General features: G+C 42.3%; 1 protein-coding gene across 1 annotated transcript; it reads right to left on the reverse strand.

The window, feature by feature from the left end:
• Positions 1-2,328: 2,328 nt before the first annotated feature.
• On the reverse strand, positions 2,329-8,788 carry dalrd3 (DALR anticodon binding domain containing 3). Its single transcript, XM_019863177.1, has 13 exons — positions 8,106-8,788; positions 6,864-7,171; positions 6,155-6,468; positions 5,551-5,609; positions 5,342-5,443; positions 5,196-5,260; positions 4,931-4,989; positions 4,703-4,785; positions 4,444-4,570; positions 4,039-4,097; positions 3,809-3,925; positions 3,666-3,734; positions 2,329-3,287 (listed from the first exon to the last, which is right to left on the reverse strand). The coding sequence occupies exons 1-13, from the start codon at positions 8,355-8,357 to the stop codon at positions 3,168-3,170; spliced, it is 1,734 nt and encodes a 577-aa protein (XP_019718736.1). The 5' UTR covers positions 8,358-8,788; the 3' UTR covers positions 2,329-3,167.
• Positions 8,789-10,466: the final 1,678 nt, after the last annotated feature.

Consider the following 10,466-nt stretch of genomic DNA (forward strand, 5'->3'; position numbering starts at 1 on the left):
CATTTAATTTAAATCGTTTATGTTTGTGTCAGACCCAAAGACAGCTTGGCTGTAATTAAATTAAAATGTTAGTTTTATTTTGTTGGGGCGGGGGTCTGTATATAAGCTTTTCTCGTGGGAATAAGTAACAAGTCAAAAAAAAAAATATGGATTTTCATTATTGAGCTCCAAGAGTGGGCCAAAATATTGAGATAAATTAGCTCTCAACATGACAGTAGTGCATCAACACCTCAAAACTTAAAGATTGTTACTCCTCCTTGCACCTTGTGGCTCCTCCTTCTCCTTCACCCCACCTTAACTGCTTTCCTAATCTTTTTCTCTATTTTTGTACAACGCTACTACTCCCAGCCCTCAACTCCACCTTGCTTCTATTCTCAGGGGTGTCCCTGGCCTCATTCATTCATCACTCGTCACAAAACTAGATCGGCTATTACTCTACATGCTTCTTTCTCTTTCTTTCTCTCTCTCTCGCTCTCCAGTCTTTGTTTTTTTCTATTCATTCCTACCACTTTCACCGCCCCCCCTCCAGCGGCACATCGCTCTTCCTCCTCGTTTTGAACTCATTTTCAGTCGCTCCCCTCCCCCTTTGTCTCGCTCCAACCTATCGCCAGAGGGGAGTGATTGACGAGCAAAAGGGGGCTTATAAAAAGGTACTTTTTATATATATATATAGAGAGAGAGAGAGAGAGAGAGAGAGAGAGAGAGAGAGAGAGAGAGAGAGAGAGAGAGAGAGAGAGAGAGAATTTGACAAGGCTTTGCAGGTTTTAAAAGCATACCGTATCGTTTCCTTGACCATGGCTCGCCACTTGACATTGGATCAGCGTTGCAAAATTGCCACCTGACAAAATGTTTCCCTGGCCCCAACTGCAGTTAAGTTCAGCACCAGTTCGAGAGGCTTTATGGCCGCCACAACACGCACATCTTAGGCTTCCCATAACATCTTTCTTAAAACAAGGACTGGACATGACGAACCGCACAGCCTTTCACAGCTGATGAAAACACCAAACATTTCGAAGCTGGGAAATGCGCAAGGCTGCAATGGAACTCGGCACCAACAGTTTGATTCTGCTTCGGAGAGTGATAGAGTGTTATCTGCGCCGACTTCAAGTTCTGGAGCACGACAATCTTGTGTTGAAGCCAGTGAACTTTGGAAGGAAATCATAACGTATCCCTTTTGATGAGTTGAATGACAGTTATTTAAAAAGCTGACATGTCAATAGGGACTCCAGATAAGTCTCCCCCCCCGATTGAACGTTCACACAAGATAACTTAGACCAGGAAATCCCATCAGTGCTATTGTGGGGCAAAATTGGACAACACATTTCCTCACCAGATATATGACAAAAGTGCTGTTTTAAATGTGGACAAAATACATGCTCTTAATATATTTCCTTTTTGATAATACATTTTTCAATGCATGTATAAAAGTTTCACTGTCCTAACCCAACAGCACAGGGTTTGAAGCAAACAACAAAATAACCACTTTTTTTCACAGTGCAAAGGCTTGTCTTGCATAAAAATTACCATTCAAGGACGGTACAAAATTGCTGAACAAGAATCCAACAGCAAATGCAAGTATTCATTTTGTAATTATTCCCCCACAAAAATCAACTCACTCAAAATTATAATATTAAGAGATTCTATGTTTGTCCTGCACATTATTCCAAATTCGCAATGAAAATGCCTACTCGTGTTGTAGTACAGGGCAGTGGAGCGCAACTAAGACATGTCTGCCATCTAGTGGTGACTGGTGATAAAACTTAAAACTAGTTGGCCCCTGTATATTCGCAGCTCGGCATATTCGTGTTTTTTTTTTCTTCAGATTTATTTTTTAAAGGGATTTTCTTTACGCGTTCCCGCATTTTTTTTAATCAAGGGGCCACTCAGTATGGTTGCAGGCCATCGGTTTTCTCTGTATTTACCAGGGTTGGGCGCTGTAGTGTAATTTCAATAGGAAATAGTGTCCTTGTGAGCATTAAGATTGGAAGCCTGGAGACTTTTGAGGAAGGAGTACTTGTACTTAGCTTCTTTTGGATGGTTTTTCACCATGAATGCAGCAGCCACCAAGCTGGTCCAAGGATATTCGAATGAGTTATTCCCATCTTGCTCCAAACAACAGGCATCATCCAACTCCACTGCAGTGATCCTTCATAGCGGGACAACGTAATGTTTGAGGCTTTCGAAGCCATCTTCTTGAAAACAGGTCGCCCCCTAACGTTGAAGCTGGGACGCTGCAGCTAGCCTTTCTGTGAACCAAAAACATTGTGGAGCATTTATAGACATAGGGAATCTGTTTTGAAACACTGAACAGTGAAAATAAGACATAACTTCCTTCTTCGTGTCGCCTGTTTCAATAACATGAGCATAGTCAAGGACGCCAAACGACCGTTGCGCTGAATGAAACGGCATATTTTGGTAATTTCTCTCCCCAACCGTCACGTAAACAGGAAAAAGTGATTTAAAAAGACGGAGTGAATAAGTAGGGACAATCAACATTTAATTTCATGCAGTGAGAAGTGACGTTTGGTTGCGGCATAGTTTTGAAAACAAGCAATGGCACATTTGAGCCAAGGTGAAATGGCAACACAATCACTTGGTAACACTGACGCATCAATAATAAATCACGAAGTTCGACTTTCCGACATTTATAAATAATTATTTTTGAAAAAGAAAAATCTTCATATACAATATGCTCGTGCTATTTCGTGCATTATCCTAACGGTCAGAAGAAATCATATGATGATGATGGCTATGTAAGATTTATACTGCATGATGAATAGCTGTACATGCCTTTTTAATATTTGGAATAAATATTTAGATGGCATTCATAAATAGTAGGTAGATAAATCACATGGATTTGGGAAAATGGCTCATTGAAAGCAGATTTTGTTTGTGGGTTATACAATATACTTGGCACGGGCAAGAAGGATTTGAAAAACAATACATTTTTAGGGCAGGCATTTGGCATCACATGAAGAAGACATTGAAACAGCTGTAAGGACTGTGGAGACACACAACTAAGTGGCGTCAGGCTTCAGGAGCCAGTCAAAACCAACTTTCATTTGATCGTTAAAAAAAAGGACAGGGAAGCAATATTGTCTCCTGGTGGAACACAGAGGCTACAGGTGAGGGGCAGGCGGGGCCGAGTGATGCGCACGGCGTGGAGGCTATAGTTGCCGAATTGGAGGAAGGTTGAGGGTTTCCAGAGCACTGTGGTAGAGCTCCCGCAAGGCTCTCAACAGATACAGGCGGCAGAACATCTGGTTGAAGAGATGAGGCAACGGCTCCTGCGAGGAAAGACGGCAAAGGGAGTCCAACGTAATATTTGAAGAATACAGATTCACAATGTTCCCGTGCAATATAATTTTAGCTATTTGCGGAGATACGCAATGAAGAATGCAGCCTGGTAAGCTCTTCAAGCTGATGCAAAGAAAAGTCAGGATCCCTATTGGCCGTGGTTAGCAGCTGATAAAGGTTTTATGATGTTGACAGTTCAACCCTCCAATGGATTCTATTTTCATTTCCATTTCTGGTGGGGAAATGACATTGTAAATATGAACAAATGAGGGACGTGCGTGTCTTCAATCATCGAGGTTTCATCGTGCAAGTTATTTGTAACGGTCTCTCAACTAATTTCCTTGAAAGAACTACAAACATGGCCTCACCCCCAGGACGTGGACTCTGTTGTAGTACGAGCTGAAGTCTTTACTGAGAGACACCAGAAACTTACAAATCTGAGCGGGGAGAAATTAAAAGTAGTAAATGACTCGACATTCTATGCAAAATGTCATTACTGGTGTCACCTGACCTGCTCGGTTTTGAGATTGACTCGAGCCCCTCCCCCTTCGCAGTCCAACACTTGTCCCGATTGGTCCAGCAATTCAGAGAAGGGAATGAGGTAATTGAAGAGGAGGAGCCACTCACCCTGCAAATCCAAACACAGATGCAATGCCACAAAGTCTTTTCATAGCGTGAAAGGAACAGTGGAAAAAAAAAAGTCTTATAACTTCAATAAATACGAATTTAATGAAAGGGTACCTCTTCTTTGAGGGCAGAAAAGTCTAGTTCTGAGCCATCAGGGATTTCTGGGTACAAACCTGCAAATAGGAAAGAACATTAAATACATTTGGAAGACCAAGCTTTTTGCCCTGCTTTCTTTAGAGATGAGGAAATGGGGTATATTCTGGAAAATATTATCTTTGATGGTTTATTATGCTCTCATGATACTTCCTGTTGTCATCAAACTATATTCTAGTTTAGCATGTGTTTTTATGCATTTAAAATATGCATCCCTGCTACCTCAACATTGATGATTCCTCAGGCCTCTTATCTAAAGTTGGACAAAATGTTGTGACGTCAAGCATGTATTGTCACATCTATGACTAGGTTTGACTTTTTCTCTGACCTTTGTGAATCATGTTGATTCAAAGTCTGGACTCTCACCTTTTTCCACTCCGCGGTCGTAGCTATCGAACAGCGTGTGCAGTCTGGCGCAGTTGTACATCACAAACACGCCACCTCTCGGTCCCTTGGTGGACACGCCCCCTTCTCTCTGGACATCCAAAGTGACCTGAACAGACAGACCTGTGTTGTCTCATACTAACATTGATGTATTGGTTTTCAAAGCAAATTTGAAAATTTAAATAAATAAATACAATCTTTCAGAAGCTGTATGAAACATTCTATTGTGTTGTAGACTCACCGGACTGGTGTGGACTGTTGAGAGAAGCTCAAATCTGATTGTAGCCGAGCTCATGACCCTGATGATGTCATCCCATGTCTGACCTACAAAGAGGTGAAGGAAAAATGCCATTAATTTACTGCAGGTAATGATCGATTTTATTCGGCATACGTGCGCGAACACACACACACACACGCACACATGCACACACGCACACACACACACACACACACACACACACACACACACCTTCAACTTGATCTCCATACTTCATCTCTGAAGCCTCTTTCATTTGACCTCTTCTAAGCCTGTTGAACGGACCAAAGGGGAATAAAAAAAAAAAAAACCTTAATGATGAAATGTAGTTGAAACACCAAAATAACAGCAAGCATCCTATCAAAGGAGTTTAACAGCATGTGCATGTTACTGCAAAAAGAAAAAAAATAAGGACAGAATGTGTGGCGAGAAGGGGGAGGAGAAGGAACACTGTTTTGAAGATGAAGGTGTATCTTACTGCAGATACTGTGCGGAAGAGAGTTGAGAAGAAGGAGTCTTGACAGGCCCACACACCAGATGTCTCTGCAAACACCCAAGAAGAGCAGGTAAAAATAGTAACAAACGTCCGTGCGCATGCGCGCGCGTGTGTGTGTGTGTGATTACCTGAGTGTGCGTCGCCCCACTGGCTCTCCACAGCATCGCGATCTGCTGCTGGCGGAACTCATCCTGGCAGGAAGTCACGTGCAGCGCTGTTGCCACGGCAACCTGCAAAACGTTACCAAATTTGTCGAAATCTTTCATCCATTGCTCTGTTGTGTGCCATTATATTTAATACGTCGCATGTCTCTGTGATCACGTGTGCGGTGTCTTACGGTGCAGTCAGCTGCGGCGAGGTCCAGTTGTGCCAGATGCGAAACGCTGTCTCTGTGGACTGAACGCACATGCACCAATTATCTGTTAGTAGCAAATATGGACAAAAGGACACATTGCTTAATTAACTCATCAATCTGGGGTTGGATCAGACACGCCATCATGTGAGAAAGAAATGTTTGTTCAAAACACGCGAGGAGTTTTTGATCTACAAACATTGGTGTCACCATGTGTACTTACTCCAACACTATGTTTTAATTAGAACATTTGGGGTTGAGCACCCAGCAGTGTTTTCTAATAACAAGGTACCACTAAATGTTTCTTATGTAAATAATAATAAAAATTATCATTTAATTAGTGTGGAGCATTCCAGAAGATGTGAATGCAAGCCTGAATGGTTGTTGGTTCATTCGTGCACTGTGATTGGCCGTGGAGTGGCAACCCATCGAAAATCTATACGTGTGTGTGTGGGGTCCATTTAGAACAGGGTTGCCCAAACTCGGTCCTCAAGGGCCGATGTCCTTCCTGTTTTCCATCTCTCCCTGCCCTTGAGGACCGAGTTTGGACACCCCTGATTTAGAACATGGTTACTTGGCCGTACCTTACCTGTGCAGGTTCCCAGGCTAGGATCATACCCTTGCAGCCCCTCATCCTGGAACACTCGTTTTAAGTTTATCCTGACTGCTCCTTCATTCTCGCCTTTGTCTGCCTTCTTCCTGCCTGGCCCTCCGCTCATCCTCCTGTCTCTCTCAATTTCCCTCTCTCTGTATGGCGACTTCTCTAGCGCTTCCTGGATCTTCTCCTCCCGCCCCTCATTGGTCCAGCAGGCTGGGGATGTTGGCCAGTCGATGCCCAGAGTGCAGAGGAAGTTGACGATGCTGCTTTCTTCGGGCAGCACTGGGCACAGGGACACTGTAAAGCTGAGACAGGAGGCAAGATGGACAGCTTGTTTCAAATGTCATAGCTACCAGACCTAAAGGAAGAGTGATTATTACAATGTCAGGTAAATGCCACACAGGCAATGTCATTTTGATCATTTATAGCTTTAGTTATTTTTAAATCATCATCATTATGATTATGTTTAGCAGTGTTGTTGTTGGTCGTCGTAGTGGGAGTAATATAAGATACGGTATATTGTTGTTGTCCTATGAAACACCTCTATCTATGTTTTTCAGTTTAATTCTGTGTTAAATAATGTTTAGGAAGGAAATTAAAAAATAAGAGATGAGAATTTTTTTATTTCAACAAGTGGTCGAGTGAAAAAAAAAAAATTAATCAATGGGGCTGATGTGAGAAATCATAACAAGGAACTCACCCTTGCCCTCTCAACAGCGACCCCATGTGGTCAGCCAACAGAATGGTCCTGAGTTGTCCCAGACTGAGGCTATCAGGAGTCGGGGGTTCAGGTTTTGGGTGCAGGGCCGGACAGTTGAGCAGCACGTAGCCTTGCCTCTGAGCAGCGGGCGCCAGGTACTCGGTAGCTCCGCCGTCCAGGACAGCCTTGAATGCGGCGGCACGGTCCACCCTCACCCTCAGACCTTCATCCACCACCTCACCGCCTGCCACAGGGAGAACGCCACGGCCTTGTACCGACAGAATCCTGGACATCACTGCCGGAGGGACCTGAGAATAAACAAAAAATATTAAACTGTTTTATTGTAGTTGCTGTTTAAATGAGCATTAATGTTGCAAAAGTGATTTCGTGATTTAACATCATATTGGAAACCAGAGGTATGTGTCGCATATATGGACAAAAAAAAATCTGAATTGAGCTGCGGTGTGAACGTAGCTTATATAATTAAGTGTGAATGATTGTTTGTCTATATATAATCACAGGTAATGTTACAGAGTCTTACAATAATAAAAATAATTGTTAGAAAGAAAAACAAATGGCTTGTTTTTCTTGAGCACTTTGTCTTACTACATTACTGTATTTAATGAGAAAATGCAATGGACAGTTTGATTTTTGTACACACGAATGCACACGCATGTACACAAACACAGTTGCAGCAATGCGTGAGAGTCTGACCCATATTGTGATCTACCGCTCACGGGTCGATGATTACTGCCTCAAGCAAAATGTCTGGTCGATCCTGATGGCCCTTCCTTTAAATATGACTTTTTGTGTGTGTGTGTGTGTGTGTGTGTGTGTGTGTGTGTGTGTGTGTGTGTGTGTGTGTGTTTATTTTCTGCAAATAGATCCTCTAAATTTGTGTTGTGGAATTTAGGTATGTTGTTGTCAGTACTTTATAGAACAATTGTTTTTTTAACCCACGAAGTAGTCCCATACATACCAGAGAAAATAAAGTCATACTTTTCCAGTATTATTTTTTTAAACAGCACTGTGTTTTAATATAGCTGATCCTTTCTGTAGTCCACAAAATCCTACTGTTTGGGGGTTTAGATGAAAAATATTGTGCCCTAGTCAACACGAATGGTATACACAGTATGTTCGCATGAGTTATTATCAACGTTGAGTCCATTTGTTAAGAATGTGGACGCCGTTTAGATGAATTTGTGCTAAATAAGAATGCCGTGTAATGAGCCAGCAGCCAACCTGTCCGTCCGCATAGAGCGTGTTGAGCATGCTACTCGGTGACAAGAAGTCTCGTGTTCGGAGGTTCTTGGCGCTGCTCTCCTTGAACCACAGTTTCTCCTTCTCCGGCTCTGGGAACATCCTCTCGCTGTCCCTCCGGCCAGAGTCATGGGCATTTCCACGCGTGGTCCGCAGTGCGGAGCTCAGCGCTCGGACCGTGGGAGTGATACGGAGGGGCGAAGACGACTCCTCGATGTTCTCCATCGTTATCATAATAACACAAACGTAGCTAGAAGCACATCCGCGCCATGCTAATACAACACTCCCGTGCTGAGTGGCAATCCGGGTTTGGCAACTGGACGCGGTCGACAGAAAACAGGAAGAGTCGTATACTGGTCGATGTCAGATGTGTTGGGTAAAGTGGAAAGGGCGCATTGGCTATTTTTTCCCCTAATCGGAACCATTCGCTTCAACTTGTGTTCCCCATCGGTTATGTTTCCGAGATGGACAGAGGCGTTCTTTTGCGTTTTGTTTTTCTCTGGAACATAAATTGTCTACTTTTTGTTTCACCCTGACAGTTTTATATTAATAATAATAATAATCATCATCCAATTGCTAATCCGTCTATTCCCACAAGTGTCGAGGGCGTGCCGTGCTGGAGCCAATATTAATAATGATAATAATAATACATTATTCTCTGCATAAATAATCGCATAAAATTTGCACCGAGATTATAATAATTTGGTGTTTGTTTTTTTAAGTGTGTTTTATTTCGTTTTGACTTTTTTAAAATTCCGTTGCTGTTAATTAGTTTTTAGAGATGGTTTGTTAATTTTTTTGTTTTTAATGTTTCTTTAGTTGTTATTATCCATCCATACATGACCGCAGTCATTTTCTGATCCACTTTTCCTCACAAGGGTCGCGGGCATGCTGAAGCCTATCCCAGCTGTCTTCGGGCAGTAGGCGGGGTACACTGTGTGGAGAAAAGGCTCACCCTCCTCCTTAATTTATTTGCCCTGTGACGACCGTAGCGTAGCTCCTTGCCCCGCTGACAACGAAGGGGGTTAATTTGTATTGAATGTGTATCGGCTGATGTCATTAGATGTAGTTAATTTGTGTGACCCCTAGATGGTGCCATTACACTGACATTTCTCTTGATTCTTTGGTTATACAGTACGTATTCAGATATACTGTATTCTGAACGGTAGTTTTTGTAATATCGGAAGTTGGAGCTAATTATTTTGACTTGTTTATTTGTAGACTGCCAAAAATACAGTTTAATTACAGTTAAAGCTGGGACAACATAGTATTCGCTATCATCCTTAGTGTTGTGTAGTACAGTTTTATATTATGCTGAGCAAAATAGCTGCTAATGTTTATTTGGCAAAACAAGAGGTGTAAGAAGCAACACAAAGACAACAAATTGCAACTTAGTCTGATGAGAGTTGACAGTGGCGTTACTTTTAACCTTTTCGCTTATTATAAACAATGCTTTGAGTAGGGATATAGACTACAGTTGAATGCGCTGAGATAGCAGTATGGTCGCCTCAATATTCGGCATGGTCAGGAGGATTTATATTTGGTGTCATTCTTGGCTGACACGGAATTCCCGGCTGTCTTCTGTTGGCTAAGCAAGCCGGGAGAAAACGTGTCATTGAGGAAAATCACCAACTTCTCTTCTTTTCAAAATATTGTTACAATGCAACAATCCTCAAAAAAAAAGAAAAATCAGGTTGCTATTTGTACTATTATAAACCATTTAAGTCCATTACAATTTTTAAATTAAGCGCTGTGGGCAGCTCGGGTGTTGAGATGTTTTATGCAGGGTGAGATGGAAACGGAGCCCCTAACCAGCTGGAAGTCAGCATTACAGCTGCATTATGGGTTCCGTTACAATCCCACTCGCCAAAATAAAAGTCCCAGTCCAGGTTGGCATCTTGTCCTGACAGCACTCCTGAAAAGGAAAAGAGATCCAGATCTTCTACATATAAAAGCACACAATCCATACAGTAATGTATGCAGTTGTAATGTATTCAGTATCTAGTATAATTTAGACCTAAACGGCCAGTGGGCTTTCGTGACCGTGACGATGACAGGCTAAACACTTTCGTTCCTTCACAGAGTCTAGCGTGAAGAGAAACGTGAGTCTCCAGAACGAGAGTACATCTCCATTCAGGGGAGGCAGCACTTCATCTCCGTGTCGCTGAATTACACTTAGTCAATTAGTGCGTGGATCCACGCACGTGACACATATTGCCGACACATCGTCAAACTCAAATATCCTCTATCCACCTACACCACTAATACTGCGAGCTAAAACTATGACATGTCTGACTATAATATGTGATAACGCTATAGTTAATTCTGAAATTATCGGTATTA

The sequence above is a fragment of the Hippocampus comes genome, unplaced genomic scaffold (assembly GCF_001891065.2).
Source record: "Hippocampus comes isolate QL1 unplaced genomic scaffold, H_comes_QL1_v1.1 scaffold1, whole genome shotgun sequence".
NCBI lineage: Eukaryota > Metazoa > Chordata > Actinopteri > Syngnathiformes > Syngnathidae > Hippocampus > Hippocampus comes.

Bases quoted from the DNA above. Each gene is read 5' to 3' on its own strand.
- dalrd3 (XM_019863177.1), bottom strand. From the start codon at position 8,357: ATGATAACGATGGAGAACATCGAGGAGTCGTCTTCGCCCCTCCGTATC. The intron at 5,444-5,550 runs GTAAGACACCGC...AACGTTTTGCAG, and splicing joins TCGCCGCAGCTGACTGCACC to GTTGCCGTGGCAACAGCGCT. The intron at 5,261-5,341 runs GTAATCACACAC...GGGTGTTTGCAG, and splicing joins GTGGGGCGACGCACACTCAG to AGACATCTGGTGTGTGGGCC.